The following is a 23,128-nucleotide window of genomic DNA, read 5'->3' on the forward strand; positions in this document are numbered from 1 at the left end:
AGATTTACTAAGGACTTGCGTTGTCTTTGCATCATGCAAGTCGACTCAAGACAGCGCAAGTCCTTAAGTGATATTTACTAAGCTACCCAAGGGATGATTGCGTAACTTTGTACAGAAATGTAACGCAATGCAGTGTCTTGAGCTGCATTATTTTTTATCACAGTGGTATGCATTCCACGGGTGGAGCAAGGCTGTCCCCATTTATCCACCCATGAAATTTAAACCCAATCCTAGATTTACTAAAATCAGTAAGCCAGGGATTGTGCCAAGATGGTGTGCCTCCCGAATTCGGCGTAATGAGAAAAAATATTTTTGTTTCTTCTCCTTATTTTCTCTTTTTATGGATTATGCATTCTGCATCCCACATAGAAAGAGAAAACTGCCCCTTGGGATTGTTTTTGTGCAGGGAGTTATTACATCCAGCACAAAAACAAATCTGCCTGTAACGCAGATACCCTTGCACCATGGCACAAGGGTGCCTGAATTGGTTCTAAGCAGCACGCGGTGCACCAGCCAAGGGCGAGCAGAAGTGCACCATATCTTCGTAGATATGGTGTATTTCTACTCTCTCTGTTTCACACAGCACAGCACGTTCCCTTACTCAGTTGCATTGCATAAAACATGACTAAATCTGGCCCCAAGGCTTTACTTCCCAAAATCAGTAGGGAGGCCACTAGGCTGAACCTTCTTTCAAAGCCATGCAATATCACATCCTTGAAACTAGTGTCATAGGGTTGGAGAGTGGGTAGGTATTCAGTCCTCATGCCTCATGAAAGGGAACCTCTCCAATTATGACTCTAGATGCCTGTTGAAAAAATTCCTCCCAAGCATTCCACCGTGACTTTTGCAATTAGGAGAGAAAAACACAACTTTGACACAGTGCTGAGGATTCCATGTAAGGTTTTGGAGTGTACAAGAAAAAGTGGCGCCTATGCTGATAGCGGTTAGTAAAGGTAAAGACAACAAGATAAGAACGGTGCAACGAGGTCAGAGGAGACCCAAAAACCTCTGTATAGGTAGGCAAGGGCCCAGCCAATTAACCCCTTCCATTCTGATGACGAACCCCAGCCGTCACCCTCCACGGTGCTTGTGTGCTGATGACGGCTGGGGTTCTTCACGGCCCCGCCCTGTTCTTTTGTTTACCGCACAGCGGCGGAATCGGCCCAGCATGGAAGGGGTTAAATAAAACACAAATCCTGTGCACACGTTATAATGAGTTAATCATGCAGGGTTTTTTCATATATACGAAAACTATCGAGCGTAAGTCATAGTAATGAGACAAGGTAGACACATGTAGATAGTTTCTTTTTTGATGTTTTGGGCCCTCCTGTTCTGGAGGGGTGACTTCAAAACAAAACAACTTAACCAGCCGACGCGTGTTGCGTCAAGCGAGCTGATAGCCCGTGACTCTTCAGGGCTGTAAGCAGTGTGAGTGGAATGGGTTTGGGTAGCCGGTGATAATTCCAACCCGGCGTTTAAACGGGTACAAGGACCAAGGCTGGTTAGGTGACTTACTGGATAGTTTTCGTATATATGAAAAAAAGCTGCATGATTAACTCATTAGAACGTGTGCACAGGATTTGTGTTTTACAACTTTGACACAGGTTGATAAAAAGTCATCCTAGTTGACACAAGAAACAATTATAGGAAGAGCCAGACTGGCCGAAGCTAAGCATTGTGCTTTTTCCCAGTGGGTTGGAAGGGTGGGGTCGGTTTTGGACTGGTGGGGGCCGTTTTTCTTACTGGGGGCAGGTTTTGCAGCAGTGTTGAATATAGGCCCCCTGCTACATATGCCCCGCAGCAGTGCTTCCCACCAGCACCCCTCAAGGGCTGGTCCGACTTAATTGCCAGGGCGGGTTCGTGTTCCCAGTCCGGCCCTGAATATAGCCCAAAAAAACGAGAAGAGTGACTGCTACCATTATACCCTATGCAATTATGCTACCAAATACTCTCCTGTTTTTACAGATCTTTAATCGCTTTCCAAGTTTTATACTACCATTGCCTGGTCCTCACAACAAGTTTCTAAAAAATATTAAGGAAACAAGAATATTTATTAAAGAATATGTCAAAGAACATCAAGCGACGTTGGATCCAAGCAACCCTCGGGACTTCATTGACTGCTTCCTCATTAAAATGCAGCAGGTGAGTTCCCATAAGGTGACTTCATATCTGTGGATTTTTAGCGCTTTTACATGCACAGAATAAATGTATTTTCTGCCTTTTCTGAAAGGTTATAAAGTGGTCCGATTAAAAAAAATGGCTGTAAAGCGGAACCATGCAGAAAAAATATAAGTACAATCTGTCACTATCTAAATCAGATCTTCAAACTTTTTCGGTCTGAGCCCCCAAAGCAAAATATTTTGAAGTCAGGGCCCCCCTCCCAAAATGTATGCCAGGACTAGAGGAGCGTGAGTGACAGGGCTGAGCACAGGGGGTGGCTCTTGTGAGATAATTTCAGGGAGACATTATCTGTATCTTATGAAGCACAATACATGTGAGACCTAAACCAGTGTAAATGCATCAAACAGAAATTGACCAAAAAACGCTGCTCCCTATATTTTGGGTGTTGTGAGCCCTACACACTCCCGGGCTGCAGTATAACTGCACCTCATGTACTAATAATAGCTCCGGCCTAGAGTAGCAGGTTCTCCTCTGTCTCTTTCACCCACTCCACACCATGCACGATTATTGCTCCAATCTTGAAACAGGCTCAGTTGTCCCCGTCCCTTATCCATTGCTCTGCAGTCAAAAGCGGCGCCGGCCCTACAAGGTGAATATTTAGGAACTGATGGGGCATTGAGCTACTGCAAACTTTGCAGCACCACGCTCAGCCATTTCCAAAACACAGTGATGCACTGTATTTACAACAATACGGTGCACCCCTGTGTTTTCCCTAATGCTAGCGCTAAAAATAGCTACCTAGTGCTAACACAGACACCCTTGCGTTGCAACATAAACAATCAATAATGGTGATTTGTTACTTCTATGTGTAGTAAATCACCATTATTTAATTATTGTTTATGGGGACACCTTCCTGCACATTAACAATCATTACAGGTATTTTGCTCTTTCTATGTGTGCTGATATGCACACATAGAAAAAGCAAAAACGAGGAGAAATGAAAGTACTTCTCCTCGTTGCACCATTCTAATGCCAGCTATTTCATGGAGCTTGTTTTTGGCACTGCCTCAGATTTACACGTCCTTGTGCATGTGATGTGAAAGGCATTTATAGAGCGCAACATACACTATACATCTGGAGCACCATCAAAAAGCAATTGGTGTTGCTGTGCAACGCCCACAGCAACACCCACTGCCAGCCCCTTTTATGCATATAACTGCATGAAACTACATCATATTTACAATGCCACTTTCGAAATATGGCGCAGGGCATTGCGCCACCAGAACGTCAAAAAAAGTGACGTCCCGGTAGTGCAATCTCTTGCAGATATGCCCCTAAGTGTGCAGTGAGCTCCAATTCAAGCACAGATGCGTAGAACGAGAGCCTTAATAGTTTTAGTTGACCCCTCATACTGCGGGCCATCATACCACTGCACCTGTAGCACCAATGTTACCTACACCTCTGTGAACCAGGCTGTCTGCAGTGCCCGCTTTACTGGCCATCATGAAACACATCTCGCCCCCGTTGTTAGGGCCCTGTTCCATGCACAGCAAGCATGACCTCGGCCCTAATACTAGCAAAAGGGCCCCTGCTAGCCCTTTTTTGTAGTAGGACAGCCATAATTATGGGATGTATGAAGTCTCAACGCATGCTTTTACCACGCATGCTGTTACAACGCAAGTATTACAACGCAAACCTTTACAACGCATAGCGCTTTGGGGTGCTGGATAGTGAATAGTTTAATTTACTATTCCAACTCCAGTCCCCGTGGACACTAGGGAAGGTGTTGGATAGTAAATTAAATCTATTCCCTATCCTAGAGCGCCCCCCAGCGCAATACGTTGTAATGATTTTCATTGTAAAACCTGCGTTGTAAAAGCACTGCGTTGTAAAAGTTTCGTTGTAAAGGATGTTTCCCATAATTATGGGGCAGTAGCCAATAACACCCCAGATCCACAACACCTGCTGCACTAAGGGTTTGATGGCCCTGCAAAACGTACGATCATATCACCCCAATTCTCTAGAGGCATCTCTCAGAGCAAGCTGTCTCTGTCTATTTCTAAACAAAAAATGACCCCCCACATCTCTCTGGCAATATCCATGAATCTGGCTCCACTTTCACCTGGCCATTACTCCGAGGCTCCAGTGGTCTGAAGGACCAGGGCTCTGTATCTGAGTGCATCGCTGCTGGCCTCCTCCCCACCACCACCTGGACTCACCCTATTACAAAAACAAAAACAGTCACACCTTGAATGTTAAGACTGATCTTGTGATGCCTCCTCCTGAAAGTGAAAGCGGCAGAACTCCAGTGTTGTGCGGCCAGAAAGGTACAGAAAACTAAATAAAAAGCAGGCCTTCTCACCACGCACCATGGTGCCTGTTACCTGAAAGAAAAGTAAACTTGCGCAATTGGTTAATCACCACATATAAAGGCTGCTTGTAAGCCAGTATAGGTTTTAACTGATGGAGTCTCCGGGACCTCCATGGTGACAAATATTCTTTCTTCTTGAAAAGTAATGTGAGGGTATTTCCAGCAGAGTTCTTTTAATTGACACATATAAAAAAAAATCTGGGGGGGCACTGTAATTATTCAGTAGGGGAGGACCAATTATGAGGCAGGGTTGACTGAATTATGTGACAAGAAAAGGCAAATTATGCAGCAAAAGGCATCCTTTTCTGTGGTAGTATTACTTCATTTGTTTGTCCTTTTTTTTACTCATGGTAACACAATCTGTGCGAAGATTTAATCTTATTAGTGCCAGTTTACCAAGCAATAAGCAACTGAAAGATGATTGGTCAACTTTTGTCAAGGACATTCCAAAGCGCCAGACACATTGCAATGTTTTTAGTAACTTTTGGTCTGTTTGGGCCAACAGCTAATTTGTTTTTAATAAAATGTGCAGATGATTCAGCAGATGATGCATTATTTGGCAAATGCAACAATTATGTGGAAAAAGAAACACCTGCAGACTCCCATAATTCCTGTGGCCCTGCTTATTACTAAAATGTATAGCTATAAAAGATGATTTGTATATTCACAGTGCTTTCTGCCACATGATGGAAACCTTGTAGCACTATAAATACACAAGCCACTATTTCCCACTGCGCCAAATAGGATTCAATTTTGTGATTCTCTGTCACACACAAACATCTGCAGTGGTAGCCTTAGCCAGCAGAGGTTTCACAATGTAAGAGAGTAAATTTCCAACTGACTATTTTAATTATTTTAACTATTTTAACTCACATATATTTTTCATTTATCATGTGCAAATCATTTCATATGTTGTCACTTGAAAGTGAAAAAACAAAATAGTTAAACAATATTTTACTCTTTTTAGCTACATCTTTGACCCTGCCATCCCTCTCAATGACCCCGAAACCATTGCACCCAGAATCATAGTTCACATACTTTTTTTAGCACTTCAACTGTGCATGTAAATGAAAACAGCCTGAAAAAGTGCCAAACAAGCAAAGTTGCACTTCCCGGCACTCTTCATTTACAAGCTGTTGCAGAGGCATTTACAACCCCCTGTGGTCGAGCAGTCAAGGCTCCCTTGGGGAGGGGGGGAGATTTAGGTGAGTGAACACGACTCATAACTCAAAATGCAAAAAGTGCAAACAATAAATCAGTGTCCGTCCAAATGCTTCATTTTATAGATTTTTTTTTCATTTCAGGTCGGTGCTCTAGTCGTTGTCAGAGGAATCACTGTCCCACTCTCCTAACGTAACATGTTCAGTGTTATTCCCCATTCACTGGTGACTGCATCAAGGAATGCAAACTATTAGGCCATACTCAGAGTTTTCCCTTTTGACCTTTTAGGAACTTAGTCAAAAGTGCCTATGGTGCAGCAGCACCATTAGTAGTGAGTTGCCGGAGGCCCAACAAGCACAGTTTATGTCTTACCCATTCTTGCTTAAGAATTCAATGATGCAGCAGGTGCCTTTAAATGCACACTTACTGGTCCTGCTCAGTTCGGAGAGGTCAGGCTGCTTGTGGCCCATGCGACAGCACTTGGCAGTTCCGGCCCTCTCTCTTGAACGGCACTGCAGGAGGTCTTCCAAATGTCAGAGCAGATCTCTGTGATTGCAGCTTCTGTAAGTTGATTTTGCTCAACAGGGAGGGAGGGGATGGTGTAATCCTTTCTTCAGCTCCCGACTGGAGTAAGCGAGGGTGTGATGCTGTCCACAGTGTCTCTGGCAGTCCTTGTGTCATACGGAGTTGCTGTGGCACGTGATTATCCGGGTGCAGGATCTTCCAGCCTCAGCATCCCGGCACAGACGATAACAAGACTTGGCCCTCCGTGGAATGATCCTTTATCAGTGGCCTGCCTCTGGCATATGGGGTCACCAGAGCACTGCGGGAACAGGGTAGCAAGCGCGCAAGGTGTGCATCACATGGCTCAATCTATGGCTGACCACTCCTGGCATACCGGGGTTGCTGGAAACAATCTTGCACATGGGTGATGACCTGCTCTGTGCTCCGCCAAATCCTCACACGTCACACAGGGAGTCCTCACTGTAGAGCTTCCCACAGGACTTTGCTCCCTCCAAAGCTCTCTCTCACTGGTCTTGGCAAGCAGGCAGGTGCTGGTGCTTCAGGCTCAAGGGCACGTGGTCTTGGTTTCCCTGGGTGATGTCCCCTCACCCAACAGGGATACTAGCAAGCCTTGACCCCAGTCCTGGTCACAGGCAGAAGTCTTACAGAGCTTCACTTCTCACACAGCCAATCTGGCTGCTTGGCTGATGACACATTTTTGGGGGCACAACCTCCCCATCTTATAGTTCTTTTACAGACAGCAAATGTGATTTAGGGTCTGGGTCTTTGAAGTTTATTTTGGGGTTCTGCTGTTGATGTGAGCTTTAGCTTTGCAGCACAACTACCATGATGTGTTTGTCTGTGTTTTACCTGTGTTGCAGGTGATGAAGATAATTAGTCTCATTACAATCATGCATTTCTTTGCTGTATTTGTACTGTTAGGTGCAGTCAGGGGAAGAAGTGGAGAGATGTATGTACTCATCTTAGTAGCTATGCCCTTCTTGTATGCTATGTTTCCATGGCATATGGAATCCTTCTCTTCCGAATGTTTATGGAGTCACAGGCTGATTCTGTGAATTGTGTGCAGCAGGGAATGAATGCTAGAGCAGCATCACACACCATCTGTATATTTTTGGTGTGCTGTTGTTTCTGACTTAACCGTGGTGGTATAAGACTTATGTGGGAACAGTCTTTTGCCCCAACACATTAGGGAACCACTTAGTGACATAGAAATTTGCCACAGTGGTATGATCGAGGATCAGTTTGGGAATTGGTGAGTTGGAGTACTAGTGTGAGAAATGCACCCATCGCCTACCTGAAGGTATTACAAAACATTGGCTGTGATATACTATGTAAGTGTCCTGCTGGGTTCTGGTCGCCCTCTCTTGCATGGAAATGTAGCAAAGTCAGCAGTTTCAAAAGAGGGATATTGCTGAACTGGTGGCAAAATTAGGTTTAATGCCTCCCTAATGATACTAAGGAGGTAGTTGAAGGACACCACGACCAGCTGGTATAATTTTAATGCATAGGCTCCAGTTGTGTTCAGGGGGTTTAGGAATATTTGGTAAGCCACCTTGGTTTGCCCTGCACATTTAATACAGTGACCCCACCTCTTCCTGCACAAGTCCAAGACAAGGGCCTCCTAAGTAAGGATTAGGATCTCATCCAGGACAAAGAGTTCTGCCATACCCACTTGCTCTATCGACAAACTACAAGAGAAGAATGTGGCTTTGTGTGTATCCTCCTTTCATAGAAACATTGGCTAGTTGGAATCACCTGTGTGTATTTGTTTGTTTGTTTGTGGCTGTGTACTGTTATTTTTATGTTTTTTACGATAGACGAAATTACACATTTTGCTAACTTTTTTCTTGTTCTCTTGTAATATGATTCAAATTTGATTGACGTGATTATGCATGTTAGAAATTAGGTTTCTGGTTGGCAGAAGTATGCCCCCTGTTCAAGCATGAATCACCACTCTAGTCAGGGTAAGTTAGAAACACACTTTAAATTATCCAGTGGTCACCCTCTGGTAGCTTGTCACTTTTTGGGATGTTCCCATGGCGATAGGGGCCTTGCCCCATGTACAAGGCAGCGTTAAGCCACTTAACGTGTCTTAACGCTGCCTTTTACATAAGGCACCCTTTCACACTATGTTTAGCGTGAAAGGGGCATGCAGTGGGTGTTGTGATGGGTGTTCCACAGCAACACCCATTGTATTGGACACTGCCCCCTAAGTACAAGGGTGGCACCAAAATAAAGACCAGGAAAAACCTAGTCTTAAGGTGGCGAAACGAGCAGTTTTTCCCCTCATTTTTGTTTTTCCATTTGTGCTGCCTTGTGCAGCACACAAGGAAAAAGCAAAATGTCATGGTTTGGTTATGTACAGGAAGGTATCCCTTCCTGTACATAAACAAACCTTTTTAAAAATGCCATTTTGTAACTTTGATGTGTGCTGCATGAAGCAGCATACATGAAAGTTACAAAATGGCATTTTAGGATTGTTTATGTGCAGGAAGGGACACTTTCCTACACATAACCAATCCTCTCCTGCACACAGACATCCTTGCACTCTGGTGAAAGGGTGCCTGAGAGTGAAAGGGTGCCTGTGTTGGTGCTAAGTTTTTTTTATTTAGCGCCATCGCAGAAGGAAACGCAAGGCTGCACCACATTCTATTAAATATGGTGCAGCCTTGCGTTTCCGAAGTGGCTGAGCGTGTCGATAGGCCCAGGAGGCTAAAGACACGCTCCTCCACTTCGTCATACATATGGCCCATAAACTTTAAAAAGCCTGTCTCAGTGTGCCTCAGTAACCATTTGTGTTTCTTTGCTCCTTAATTGGGCTAAATACTTTTTCCTCGCTTTAGTTCAGAGAAATAAACATACATACTCCGAGGCTGTCTTATTAGTAAATTTGTCTGTATACGGCTAAGAAAACACATCACAAAAGGCATCCATTAAAAAGAAAAACATGTTCATCGGCAGCTATCAAAGAATCTTCATATTCTTGTGAACATTGTACTTTTCCATTAGGAAACACAGAACCCGGCCAGTGAATATTCCATGAAGAACTTGGTGTCGACTGCATTGAACCTTTTTGCCGCAGGAACTGAAACAGTCAGTACCACCCTCAGATATGGGCTCATGATATTCCTGAAGTATCCAGAAGTGGAAGGTAAAACAACCTAATTAACAGGGCCGAGACAATCCAGTATGTTAGGATGAAGGACATGTTATTCAATAAAAACCTCATTTATAAAAAAGAAAGCACATTTCTTAGAGAGCTCGCCATTTAAGTTGCCAACACACCATAAAGAAAAAATTGCACTTATGGCCAGTGTAAAACGAGTTCTCATTTGTTGTTCAAGTTAATACGATTTTCCTTTACTTTAACCTGTCGACCATCCTGTAAATCAAGCCTTAACCCCTTCGCTGCGGACCGAATTCCACCACGGCACGGGCGGGCGGGGGGGGGGGGCGGGCGGGCAAGGTTGAGCATGGCGCTTCGGTGCTCATGATGGCTCCACGCCGCATGAGTCATGGGCGGCGTGTGCTCGTGACAGCGTGGTGCCGTTATGACCCCACCCGCTCATTAATTCGCCCGCACAGGCGGGGAATTAGTGCTGCGTGGAGGATCTGCGGCGGCATGATGGCGTGGAGCCATCATGAGCATGCAAGGGGTTAAGTTCTCAAGGAAGACAGTATTATCGGACTAATAATAGAACAATAATAGAAATAGTAACTGTTTCCTGGTACAATGCAAGTATCCACACACTGTGACATCTATATATGTTTAGAAAAACTAGTACAACAGTTAATTAATACATTTTAATCCGATGTTATCAGTAGAACTAGGCATTTTTGGTAATAAATTAGTGGCCGGATGTTCCATGACCATTTTTGCATGCGCAAACGGGTTTGGGAGCCCGTTTGGCACGCAAAAACAGCATGGGGAATGTACAAGCCCTAGTTTGCGAGTTGCAACCCTATTTAAAAGGGTGGTAATGCACTCGCAAAAGGGAAGAGGTCCATAGGGGACCCCTTCCCCTTTGCAAATGCAGGGGAAAACATTTTTTAAGGGAAGGCTGTGGTCCCAGGGGCCACTACCTGCCCTTAAAAAATGAACCGAAAACGTTTTTGTTTTTTAAATGCATCCTGTTTTCCTTTAACGAAAATGGGATGCATTAAAAAAAAACTGCTTTATTTAAAAGCAGTCTCAGACATGGTGGTCTGCTGAGCCCAGCAGGCCACCATATCTGGGAGGGCCTACCATTCCCAATGGGGTCGCAAATTGCGAGAGGCTCATTAATATTCATGAGCCTCTCAATTTGCGACCCCTTTGGGGATCGCTAACAGTATGAAATACTCTGTTGTACATTGGAAATGGCGCCTCGCAAATTGAGAGTCGCAAAAAAACTCACAATTTGCGAGGCACTATTCCCACCGTCGTTCATCCGGCCCTACAACTCTGTCATAGCAAAGTTCAATTTTATAGATACAACTACATGCATTCTTTACACATTTCTTGGGATGCCTCCCATAGATTAGTATTTTCCCTTTTGGACCAAATCTAAATTGCAAGTATATTTCTGTGTTATACTTGCAGAGATTAAACAAAGAATTATTTATTCATCGGAGCTTGAAAGTCTGCCATAAGAGTCTTCTTTTGATCTTAGCAAATAATAATGTGTCTTCTTAACCAATGAACAATAAAAGAAACGTCAAATAGAGTGAGTTTATTTTATTTTAAAAATGATTAAATATAATCCTGCTTAATAAACGGTTAGTAATCTTTTTCTCTGACGTCACTGTCACATATGCATTTAGAGGAAAATATACCTAAAACACAATTAGGGAATCTAGTGATATTTTGACTAGAAAGAACATTTATGTCTGCCTTCTATAGATGAGAACCAGTGACATTTCGGGTTAAGTTTTGTTTTTAGTTTTGCGCCGGATCTAAATAAATTCGAACTAATGTAAACACTGTTGGGAAATACAAAATGCCATGTGTTTCTGCTCTGCCCATTCCAACAGCTGATCTAAATCTGTATACTGTAGTATTGCACTCTGTTTTTCCCACACCCTGAAACATCCCTCTGACCAAACCTGGCTATGTATTTTAAAAGTGTTTTTACTAGTTTTGTCTTTGCGACCAATACTGGAAGGTAGATCAATACAGGTGCCTGCTTTCATTGAAACATGATTTATCTAACTCCTGAGTGAGTCTATAGGGTCAGATTTCATTTTGACAAATTTGGGCTGGTAGGTCTCAGGTCAATCGGACGCTTTTAGGTCCAGTTGTGTCAACTGAGGTTTTTTGCCTCTGATGTCCTGTGGCCACTATGCTACCGACCCAAAAAATGAGGACCGAGAACCCTTTGTGAAACATGGCACTGATAATAAAGCAGGTGAGGTTCTGTGGATTAGAAGCTCAGAACTACGCAACACAATAAGCACTCAATAATCAATTGTCTAGTCAGTGGTTTTTACTGGCAAGTCTCCAAATACTACATAAAATTCAGATATTTACATAATGGCAGATAGAAAAAGCAATTGGTACCCATTTTAAAGGGATCTTGCTAAATATATGAGGTTCAAAACTATACCCTAGTAAAACGTTCTTATGGTAACTAACCGCTAAACCCACAATAGACACCATAGTGCAGAGGCACATGTAGCTGTTCGTACATATGCAGACACAACCATAACTGCTAAAATCACAATACACCGATATGTGGCTATAATCAATGAATAGAGTTGATGATAATTTATGCCGCATGTTATACCATAAGCCCATAGGCTTCACACAAAAATCATATCATTTGGCCTTGACTACCAAACATCAACCTCTATAGATCTTAATATTTCAAGAAGCAATGAAAAAGAAACAATTCAATACAACGAATATTTCAGTAGAAATGCATATTTATTGGTCTACCCCATATACAGAACAACCACTCAGAATCCAAAAACACAAGTAGTCCAACAAGCCCAGGATAATATACAAGCACAGCCCATGAAGCATACGGAAAATCAATCCCCCATTCTCATGGGATCACTAATTGCACTATCTTGGAAACCTAGTGTGACACTTTTCTCCCTGATATGTGGGCTCTTGTGTAGCTTTCCTTGACTTAAGGGGGCCTCCAGAACCAACTCAAATGCATTGGGTTATCCATGACTGTCTGGGCCAGTACAACACAACCATTGCCAATTTCTGTTAGCCCTATTAGCTTAAGGGATGCTCGCTCATCCTAAGGTGATCTTATCTTGCCTCCCTTGATGCGCCTCCACCACAGCTGTGAAACTATACTTTCCTGTTTATTTATTTGTTGATATACTCAATAGGAAAACCAATTATTTTGGCTGCTGGTGCTACTACTTCTGTCCATCTGTGCATCACCCACACCCATCTCTCTAAAGATGTAGTAGAGTTTCCTCAGCCCTGAGGGCTCTCACCACCCGGAACTCTGCACATGCTGCTGAAGAGGGAAGAGGCTGCCTTCTGCTCTTGGGGTCAGGAGCAGGGAATTAATTTTGTATGCACTCCATGTGCCTGAGGGAACTTTTCCTCAAAAGGCAACTAAGCAAAAGCCTATGGCCTTCCAAAGTGGCGATGGGGACAGTCGTGGTTGCCCCCACACTCCTCATTCAACGGCATTGACTGAAAAATAGAGTAGTTTTGCTCATGATTCCCCACGGCCTCTAGTCCTTATCTATGCTCCTCCAGCGTGGAGGTGGGGGCAGGGGAAAGACGTCTGATCCCGTTTAGGATCTCTTGATGGTAACTGGTGCTTACGGCTGCATGGCACTTGCTGCAGGACCAGAACTAGCACTATACAGGTATCTAGATGTTTTTAGATAACTCTTTCCAAGTTGATCCAGTTTACAAGGGAGTGCCTGATCTGTGTTTCCTTTGGCACGCTCCAGTCTCCAGTGGTATGCCTCTGAGTCTTCCTGACCACCACAAGTTTCAGTGAGGGTCCTTTGTGCCTTTCTATAGCCTATAGTGTTGCTATTTCCTCCTCCTTGTAGCGGCTTTTCCAGAAGGGCCAGAACCTGTCCTTTAATCCATCTCTGGTAGTCTTTTGAGCTGGGGTCTTCCTTGCATCATCACCAAAAGTTCCTTCATGGCAAATCACTATCCTTGCCTGCACACTCCAAAACCTGGCTTTCATCCACTTGTGCATCTGTATGTCCATCCGAAGACTAAAGTGCCCAGTCCGGGAGCACCCATAACAGGTCAGGATGGACAATCAAGACTGACCAGCTCTTATTGTAGAGGACAAATATTTTTACCTTCTCCTAATGAAAGCCCTGTCCTAGTGAAAGGTCAGTGATGCATCCATATACTAAAACATTCTGACCATTTAAGAGGTGAGGGAGGTATCCTAATAAATGCCATACAATCAATTTGCTTAACTTTATATTAATTATGCATACAATAGGGTTCAGCTTCAATGACATTCCAGTTGACATCCCACTTTTAATACAATTTTAAATCTTACAATTCAATAAACATCGAAAAAATACCAGGCTCTGGATGTACCCACCTAGTACCTATTAGTGCTGGTGAAGAAAGCCATTTAAGTGTGGTGGAGAAATTGCCTACTTTTTAATAAACGTTTCTCTCTAATTGATAACAGAAAATAAATTACCGTATTCTGGAAGAGGCACATGCATGACTTTAGAAGATAAAGAAAAGTTTGTCTTTATAATAAAATCTGGTCACTTTTGATTGTCTATATTAATTTGTGAGTAGAGAGATCACACTGAATCTGAGACTTGCTCTCTAAAGTCCTCTCTCTCCCCTTGTGTTTGGGTACCTGCATCAGAACCAGTCCACAGGGGTCCTAATCGACCCTCTCAATGTAGGGTTCCCAGCTTGTGCACACACGTCTAGGCATCCTCCACGTTCCACCTCTCAAACATGAGTTCATTAGCAGCAATGGTCTGTCTCCCTCCTTCTGTTCCTCTTCTTAACAGCTTTTCTTCCCTGAGCAGGATTTTAATCGGGGTCAACACTCAAAAGTTGCCCACCCAATCACGTGATGGCAATCACGTGGTGGCATATCACAGCTCTGCCCCCAATTAGCACTACAAGGGTTCAGCCCATTGGCTGTGCAAGACTGTACTCTCAGAGAATTCAACATGGCATCCACTTCCAAAATTCCACCATATCTTTACCCTGAGCCACGCTACCCAGCCATGTTTTTTTCACACACAAACAAAAAAACCCTGTGGTGACTATAGCCGGGGTTCTGCTTTACCTCCCTTTGCCCCATCTAGGAACATCCAGCAAGCTACTCGACAATGTGATGTTGCTACAGCTATGGGAATTACTATATCATCCCTTCATTCAGCAGGAGAAGCATTAATCTCCCTAGAATGGTCCTTTGTGTTCATTGGGCTTTTATCTGCTGGCTGGGCAGCAAATAAATTAAACCTTCCAGCAGGGCAGCTAAAAGCATGACTCTCATAATGGCTGTCTCAGAGGCAGATAAGCATAAGAAAGAATTATGTGCGTTTGTGCACCATTCATTTTTATAGAAGGACTCGTCAACAATCCCTAACCTTGTGCTAAAAATTAAATTTTGCCTATTTTGGAAAACACTTTCAATGCTATTGACTTACATTTCACCCATAAAGAAAGGGATTTTTTTTTTGGGATTCCCAATAGAATTATACGTCCTCAACAGTGCACACTGGTTTTGTCGGGGTTTCACCTATACTCAGTGCTACCTGTGCCGAGAAGTACGATTGAATCAGATAATATTTTTCCTTTTTCAAACTGCACATGTGCATACACAGAGGTCCAGAAACCAAATGCCCATAAGACTTTGATTCCCTACTATACCTTACTCAAAAGTGGTGCAGCTGCTGAAATATTCACACCCCTTCTACTGTACCTAGTCATTCAATGTTTGTGCCATGCCGCTCCATGTTTCTCCATGTTTCTCAGAATGGGGGTTTTAAATGGTCATGCCACACTGTGCTTCTCACAACCAAGTATTTAAACTGTTGAAACTCTTTCTCACAATGTGGTTTTTAAACTAGCGTCTGGCTCAGATACATAAAGGTGACCCCCAGTTTGCCACAGATCTCTGGAAATGCAATAGTCAAGCAGTAATTATGGCAAGGACTGAACAATTAGACATAACATTCTTGTTCACCATTCATTTAATCTAAACTAAGTAGTCATCACTTAAGAGAAACAAATAGGAACCAAGAAAGCTGTTAAAAAAGCAATGTATTTCATATTTTTCGCATAAGAATATCAAGATAAATTACATCATACTTGGGGGTGGATTATGATGCGGCCAGTAAAAGGCTCCAACCTGCGACCTTAGCCTTCAGGGCCGCAGAGTAATGGGCCGCTTGGTTTCCTTTCTGTCCGCCTCATTATAATGGAGGTGGTAGGAAAGGAAACCGGCCGGTCATTCCGGCTGGCTTCCAATGGGCTCGGAGGGCCCGTCAGCAAGTCGGAAACCGATTAGTAATCTCAGGGACAGGCGTTTCCGCCCTTGAGATTATAATCACGTTTCCGACATGGTTTCTATGCCGGCCTGTCCGACATGGAAACCACGTCAGAAAGCGTGTTTGGGGGGCCCCAGCAGTGCCTGATTTGGTGCACGGCCTCCAGGTGGAGGCCGAGGAGGCACCTACAATGCCCCCCTGTTGATCCCTGCACCGTGCCATTTCACTATGGAAGCATGCATTATGACTGGTTTATGGCCGTAATCAGGGTCGGATTGGGATCACAATTCGGCCCTGGCACTGACGAAAAAAGTGGCCCACATTCAAGAGGCGTGGCCCATATTTAAGGGGCGTGGCCCACATTCAAGGAGCGTGCCCTTTCATGAAACACCATTTGCACAGACAAGGAATGAAAGTGGGAGGATACTGTTCTTGCACAAGACACAGGGCCAAGGTGACAATGGCCTACATGCTGAGCAACTAAAAAAAATAGCAAGGCCCCTTTCTGTCACAAAATTATTCCAGCCCTCCAGCACAGGAGCACCTGAAAAGCAGCAAAGCCCCTGCTATTACTAACCTACTTAGCCATCCCCAGACCTTCAGCTCAGGAGCACATGAACAGAGGTAAGGCCCCTGCAATTAGTAAATTAATCTGCCCTCCTGACCTCGGGAAAATGTCCTGGCAGGGGAGCACAAAACACAGCTTTCTGGGTCATCCAAGGTAGCCAGGGGGAGGCTGAGGTGAAGCTGGAGCATGGGAAGTGCCTTCCCAGTGTGTTCTGGCAGTTTGAGTGTTTACCATTTACTGTAGTATTACCCTTGTACCTGTGTATGGTACCCTTTTGTAACTTGCACACGTCACTTTTCTCTGGTATCACACTGTATGCTACCTCTCACTTTTGTTTGCTTTAGATACTTGCACAAGTGCCACCATTGCCTACGTAACATTTGTTCTTGTGCTGGAGTGTCTGCCATTTATTGCAGTATTATACCTCTACTTGTACTTTGTACGCTTTTGTAACCTGCACACATATCACTTTTTCCTCCTGTAATGTACCGATTGCTACCTAATGTATTTTGGTTGCTCACTATTGTCACTTTTGATTCATGTAACTTAACGTTTGCTTTTGTAATTTGTCCACTTGTAATTTTTCTCCTCATGTATTATTGCTGTTCCTAGTGTGAAGTGCTCTGACACCTTCGGGTAAAGTCCGCGCTATATAAAATCGCATAAATAAATAAATAAAATAAAAAATTCCAAACATCACCTGGCCCCCACAGCAAGACCCATTCTTCCTCGCCCACTATGCCCTGAATGTGAAGGGCTGTGGGCAAGTTGTTAAGACTAACACCGTTTCTGGGCTGCATGGGCCCCAGGGGGGCCGAGGTGAAAATGGCTCAAAGGCCTGAGAAACTCCTGGCCCCCAGGGAGGCCGATTCTTGCAAACAATCACCCCTCCCCAGCCCAGCCTCAGCTTGATTGCTTGGCAGGGCAGGGGTGAAGGAGAGGCCACACAGCTGACAATCGCTGTCCGGCCGCACAGCGAGGCTGCTTTCATTTTCTCTGTCTGTCTCCGTGCACTCTGTGGGCCGTTTTTTTTCTCCTCTTTTCCTAGTTCACTCTCTGTGGACTGGGACAGGGGAGAAAAAAACGGCCCACAGAGGGCACTGAGGCACCGGCCCTTCGGCCCATGCCCGAATGCCCGCCTTGCCAATCCGCCCCGGCCGTAATGCATGCTCACATATTGAAATATAGGAATGCGACTGAACAGTGTCTGGTCACATCCTAATGAGCCGACCGGGTGTCGGTCGGTCCCAGGACCGAGTTGGTGTTGGGCGGAAGGAATTCCGCCAATCATCTAAATCAGCACCCTGGTGTTTATAACCATGCATGTTTATCACCGATAGTATTAAAAATGTGGCTGTGGTTTACATTAACACATAGCTAGGATATTTAAAACAATAAACAATTAGACAAATAAACAGTGCCATCATTCATAAAAACTAAGAGTAATTTTCAATAAGTCAGATAATATCTTTATATTATGACCTCTTAGATAGGGTGATAGTTCAGTGGGGCAATGATTGGCAAATCTAAATATACCTAGCAGGTAGTGAGAACTGGATTTTCATTGATTATGATACTCTACCTTAGTGAAAGTTTGATCCTCTCAGTGAGAAATGTAGTTAGATCTTTGTTGGGCCCCTGCGTTGCAGGGTGGATGCTTGGGTCTTATCATGGGCCTCTAGTGTATACACCATCAGTTAAGAGTTACCTTAAATTTTAGATTCTGTGCAGTAGTGAAAATATGTAGATGTCATACTAGGCCTAATTCTGCCACTAAGGTTTCTCAAGTTGTTTTGGTGGCTTTCAGGCGAGCCAGTGCTTCAATATGACCTGCAAATATTCATTTATTTTTACATTTTGCTCATTGCTTATGTCCAACTGCATTTATTACGATTTAGAGAAATAGTGTATATTTTCTTCAGCATGTTCATGTTAATGATTTGTTAATCATATTCAGTATCAGTTCTCTGTTATCTTCTTTCTGTCTGATTTTAGATAGATTGGGACATGTTTCTTTGTGTATATTAAGATTAAGTTTATTACAATGGAGGGGGCTTGCATTGTCTGTGCCTTGTAGTAGTTTTTGACTGCAACAAAGAAGTGAGAGGTCTGTGTCGTTTAGCATTGATGTAGGGAACAATTTGGATGTGTCGGGAATACTTGGAATGTAGCATGTCTCCTGAGTTTTTTTAATGCACTTGATTGTGGGGCCAAAAGAACACCTCATGGATCATAGATGTTACATCTAGGTTTTTGTCTAACAATTAGAACTAAATGTGAGCTATTTTATGATCTTTACATTTAAAGAAGGCTGGAAGTAAGTGGGGGTACCTCTGTATTTGGTATCATATCCACATAAACTCAACTCTCAGTAGTTTAAAAAGAGCAACATTTATGGCCTCATTACGATGTTTGTCAGAAAGGCTGCGAGCGGCAGTCGGAGTCTCCTAAATCGTGTCAAAACCTACGGTTCTGATCAAATTGGAAACATTTCTGACAGACCGATTATGATGGAAAGGCAACCGTTTGGCCAGTCTGAATCGGTTCTACCGGCATTCGGGGACTCGGTTGGAGCCGATTTATATAGCTGAATGGACAGCGTTTCCCTCTGACGATTACGATGTCGGATTCTGACAGCTTTTCAGAGTCAGACTGCCCGACATGAAAAGGCTGTTGGAAACTGACCCTGGGGGCCCCTAACAGACCCTCCTTCATCCTGAGGGCTCCGGTTGAGTCCTGTGGGGTATTTAAGAGGCCCCCCTTTAAAACCATGCAGTGTGGCAGGCACCATCGGGGGCCCACCAGAGTGTGCAAGGTTTTCGGCAACCGCCCATTTTTTCAATGGGAGCTGTGTTGTCGGTCGGAACACAGGCTCCCATTGAAGTCAACGGAAGACTTGTTGTCGGTCGGAACACAGGCTCCCATTGAAGTCAATGGAAGACTTTAGGAACGGGGTTCTGAACCATCGTAATCGGTTGGTCAGACTCGCCAATCGCGAGTCTGTCGGAACCTATACCGACAAGGAGTCAGTCATCCGACCGACATCCTAATGAGGCCCTAAATTGTGAGAAACATATGTAAACTATGTCCCATTCCCACATTCTAAAGGTATTGTGGATCATACAAGCAGTCCTTTTAAAAACCTCCATTATAATTACTGTTGCTACAGTAAGTGTTTTATATACATTTAAGTAGTCACCCATAGTTAGGAACTTTGAGTTATTCCAATAAACAAATCAAAAGACTTTTAGGTAAACCTTTGGTTTTATCTACAGGCCTCTTCCGAATATGTATCATACACTAAACAGATTTGCACCACTGTGCCCAGAACTCCCCATAGGCTGTCTGCCATCAGGGGAAGGCTATGAGTATACAATGCACCCTGACAGTATGTGACTAAATGCTGCACCTATTGCATAGACAAGCATTCTCACAGCCTGAGGATCATCTGGGATCATGGTCACCTAGATGGATGTCCCGCACTCAATAGAAGGCAGTCACTGGCTTGCTGGCAGCAGAGTTGTGTAATCTGGCAGCAGGGAATGATGTCAAACTTCTTTTTTTTTCCGCATGTGTTCAGCGGGTGCCAAATTCTGAAAAGAGAGCCACTCTAAAGCCTATGAACTACCCTTCCAAATATGTGGAGCTCTCCACAGGTTACTATTACTGATTTACAATCTAAGATGAAGTGAGTCTTTTCTGTAATGTCAGTTCCTGTTTAATTCATATATATAGTATAAGTGAGGCAATAAGGAGAGGAAGGTGTGTCAAAACACATTTGTTCCCTATTTTTCATTGCATTCATAGCACAATGTTGTTGTATGTTTGCCCTTAATTCTTGCCTTCATGGTAACAGATTGCTTTCAGATTCTTCTCCTGGATCCCTTGGCTAAATTCGTATACATTCCTGATGCCAGGCAGGTGCCTGGTTCAGTCTTATCTGCTGTAGTCTAACTCTTCATCTTCAATCAAGCATTATCAGATTGCCAAGGAGGATTTTTACGTAATTGTTTTTCCTCATCCTATCTGGGACCTTCTTAAGGAGAAACTTGACACCATGTGCAGGGTGACAGCATGGCTGCAGGGAAGAGTCACCCTTTCCTGAGGCATTTAAGAACAAAACTGAACAGACCATGACACAGATAAACACAAAGGTTGCAAAATAATTATATAAGAGCTGTAATACAGAGGTCTATCCTTGCAAAACATATATGAACAGCTACTCTTCCTGTAATTCTGCACATAAGTACCGTACCAATCATTTTTTAGCAATGACGAAAAATATTGAACCAAATATAACCTTCTCTTTAACAGAAAATGCACAAAACTCTGCTAGAATGAATTCGCTCTTGCAGGTGAAATCAAGAACAAACAAACCATATCAGTTAGCAAAAAAACCTAAGGACCAAGTGAAAAGTAGAATCAAACATTGAAGGGAATAATGCACATACAGAAAATGCGAAATCTGACCAAAGACTTTACTAGCTTAAAACTTGAGGTCACTACCATATCTAAAATCAGACGACTACGAGCAAATAGTTTGTTTAATAAAACAGAGCAGCAGCAGCCGGTGCAGGTAAGCATGGTGGAGCGCTGGGGAGGGGCGGGCAGATGTTGACAGACGAAGGAATAGGTTTTATTTATGTAATTTTCCCTATTCCGTCATCTGTCTCCATCCCCACACTCTGCCCCACCCTTCCTCACCATGTTTACCTGCACCGGCCGCTGCCAAAGAGCTGATTGCCTCACAGAAGCAGAATAATATTTTTACAATCCAGCCCAAAACAAGAGATTGCAATTTAACCCAATTTTGGAGCTGGCCCTCTCTGCAGGGCCATGCCCAAACTATTTGCATTCACCCTTCCAGTGTTCTGGATCCATTTTTGTTGACTTTTAGGACTCTGTGCACTTTACCAATGTTAACCAGTGCTAAAGTGCTCATGCTCTTTCCCAATTGGCAAATGTAATTTACCTGTATGTCCCTTGTGGTAAATAAATAATTAAATACCTGTGCTATTTTTGACAAGATATACTAATAACAGATAGCTCAATAAATAAGAGTCAAGATTCGAGGTAGCTGGAGTTTGCAGGTTTTAATACAGCATAAAGGACAGGAACAGGACAACCTGCACGGGAATAGGATGGCAGCTGCCGGGGGCAGGATCTGGGCAAGAGTGGCAACTTTTAATAACAGACTGGCAGGCAGAGCCAGGCCGAGCCGGGCACTGTGAGGCAGGAAGTGAGTGAAGGGTCAGGGATGCAGGTGGGGGTGTATCGCTCCTCAGCGAGGGTTCAGGAGACAGGAGCTGAATCTGGTGTCCAGGCCCTTTTGAGGCCTAGAGACGGGGACTTTTACTGAATTAACGTGCACACTGTGAAACGTGGCAACATAGGTTTACATAGGCCTAATATTCGTTGTATTCGCGAAGACTGGAAACTGGCATACTAGAGATGGACACCACTAGAATTGCGTCTTTAATCGATCATAAGGGAATACATATGCATATTAATCATGCACATATAACATAAGATGGGGAACACGTAGGGACACAGAACATGGCAAAATTTACTTTTCCACATTCCCTCCTTGTCACTACGTTTCCATCAGGAAACATCAATGTTCATGATACCATCTATCATTTCATACAGTATCATTTGCTCGTCTCGAATTGTCTTGGAACGGGACTTAGGACTAGGACTTGGAATACAGGATGTAGCACAAATGCCGCAAATCGCAGGGCCACATTGTAGACAGAGGCAGCAACTGAAAATGATCATTACTGCTATACCTAGGAATGACAATACTTTCCATCCCCAGGCAGAAATTATACTCCAGAGCCAACCGGACCACGTCCAGGTGCCTGGATTTTGGTGTAACTGATGGGCAATTTTATGAAGTCTGGTTATAGCTGAATAAACAGACGGCGCGTTATTAGGAATGAAAATGCAGCAACTAGATCCGATGACTCTACATGCTCCTACTCTATCGGCCAGTATGACGTCAAGAACGAGACGATTTTGGAGCACAACAAATCTCATAGCAGATTGCTCTTCAGTTAAGTTACCTAGAGCAGAAGTAGTCTCATTCACTACTGCTTCAAGGGTTCTGGTTAACCTACGGATTAACTTACTATTCTGGATAGGTCCTATAAAGAAGAAGAAACCTCTATTGAAGTCTGTATACTGTTCTAGAGCAGTTTCAGTTTGATCGACAATCGGGGACTCGATCTCTCTTTTATGTCTAATGTGTACTAGATGTGTGTTTCTATGATAATCGGATGGGGCTAGGAAAACTGGTGGCAGTAGGAAGGCAATGTAACAGGTTCCATCCCAATCGAGGGGCAGACGAACATATGCGGTCTGACCACAAACAAAATATGAATGACGTGAGGCTTTGAAAATAGATTTCCCACTGTCACTATACTTGACAATAGTAGTACAATCACTATGTCCTACATGTGCGGAACCATTTTTTCGGACACATAATTCGCCTTTGACTGGTAGTACTGAAATAGCAGGTAAATCTGGAGTAGTATCAGACTGAACATTCAGGACCATAAAATTCGAAGAATAGTTACCTAAATCATAAACTTCATTTTCTAGATCTAACCCGGTTCTATGGGTGAGACCTTGCTTGTCTGGAAAACATGTACTATTCAGAAGGGACATATCAGTTGAGGATGACGTTAACGTGGACCACGCTCCACACGAACCATTATGTGAAAACGGATAAGGAAAGAGTGGCAGAACTCCCTTCGGTGTCTGGAAAGTGGGGAGTCGACCACACACCCAACAATTAGTGGCATTGCTGGTCTGGTGTGAATAGTGCAACATTCTGATAAACGTGTTATTTCTCATAGCAAGACGATAGGATAGCTCGTGAGGAGGCAGATCACTAAATGTGTGCTCTACTGTAGCATTAGAAA

General features: G+C 43.6%; 1 protein-coding gene across 1 annotated transcript in view; it reads left to right on the plus strand.

The window, feature by feature from the left end:
- LOC144781700 (cytochrome P450 2G1-like) overlaps positions 1 to 23,128 on the plus strand; it is a 322,006-nt gene that overhangs the window by 209,119 nt on the left and 89,759 nt on the right. The window contains exons 5-6 of the mRNA XM_078660675.1: positions 1,966 to 2,142; positions 9,188 to 9,329. Coding sequence (XP_078516801.1) covers positions 1,966 to 2,142; positions 9,188 to 9,329 — 319 coding nt within the window. The remainder of the gene's footprint in view (positions 1 to 1,965; positions 2,143 to 9,187; positions 9,330 to 23,128) is intronic.

This window comes from Lissotriton helveticus, chromosome 9, assembly GCF_964261635.1.
Source record: "Lissotriton helveticus chromosome 9, aLisHel1.1, whole genome shotgun sequence".
NCBI classification, from domain to species: domain Eukaryota; kingdom Metazoa; phylum Chordata; class Amphibia; order Caudata; family Salamandridae; genus Lissotriton; species Lissotriton helveticus.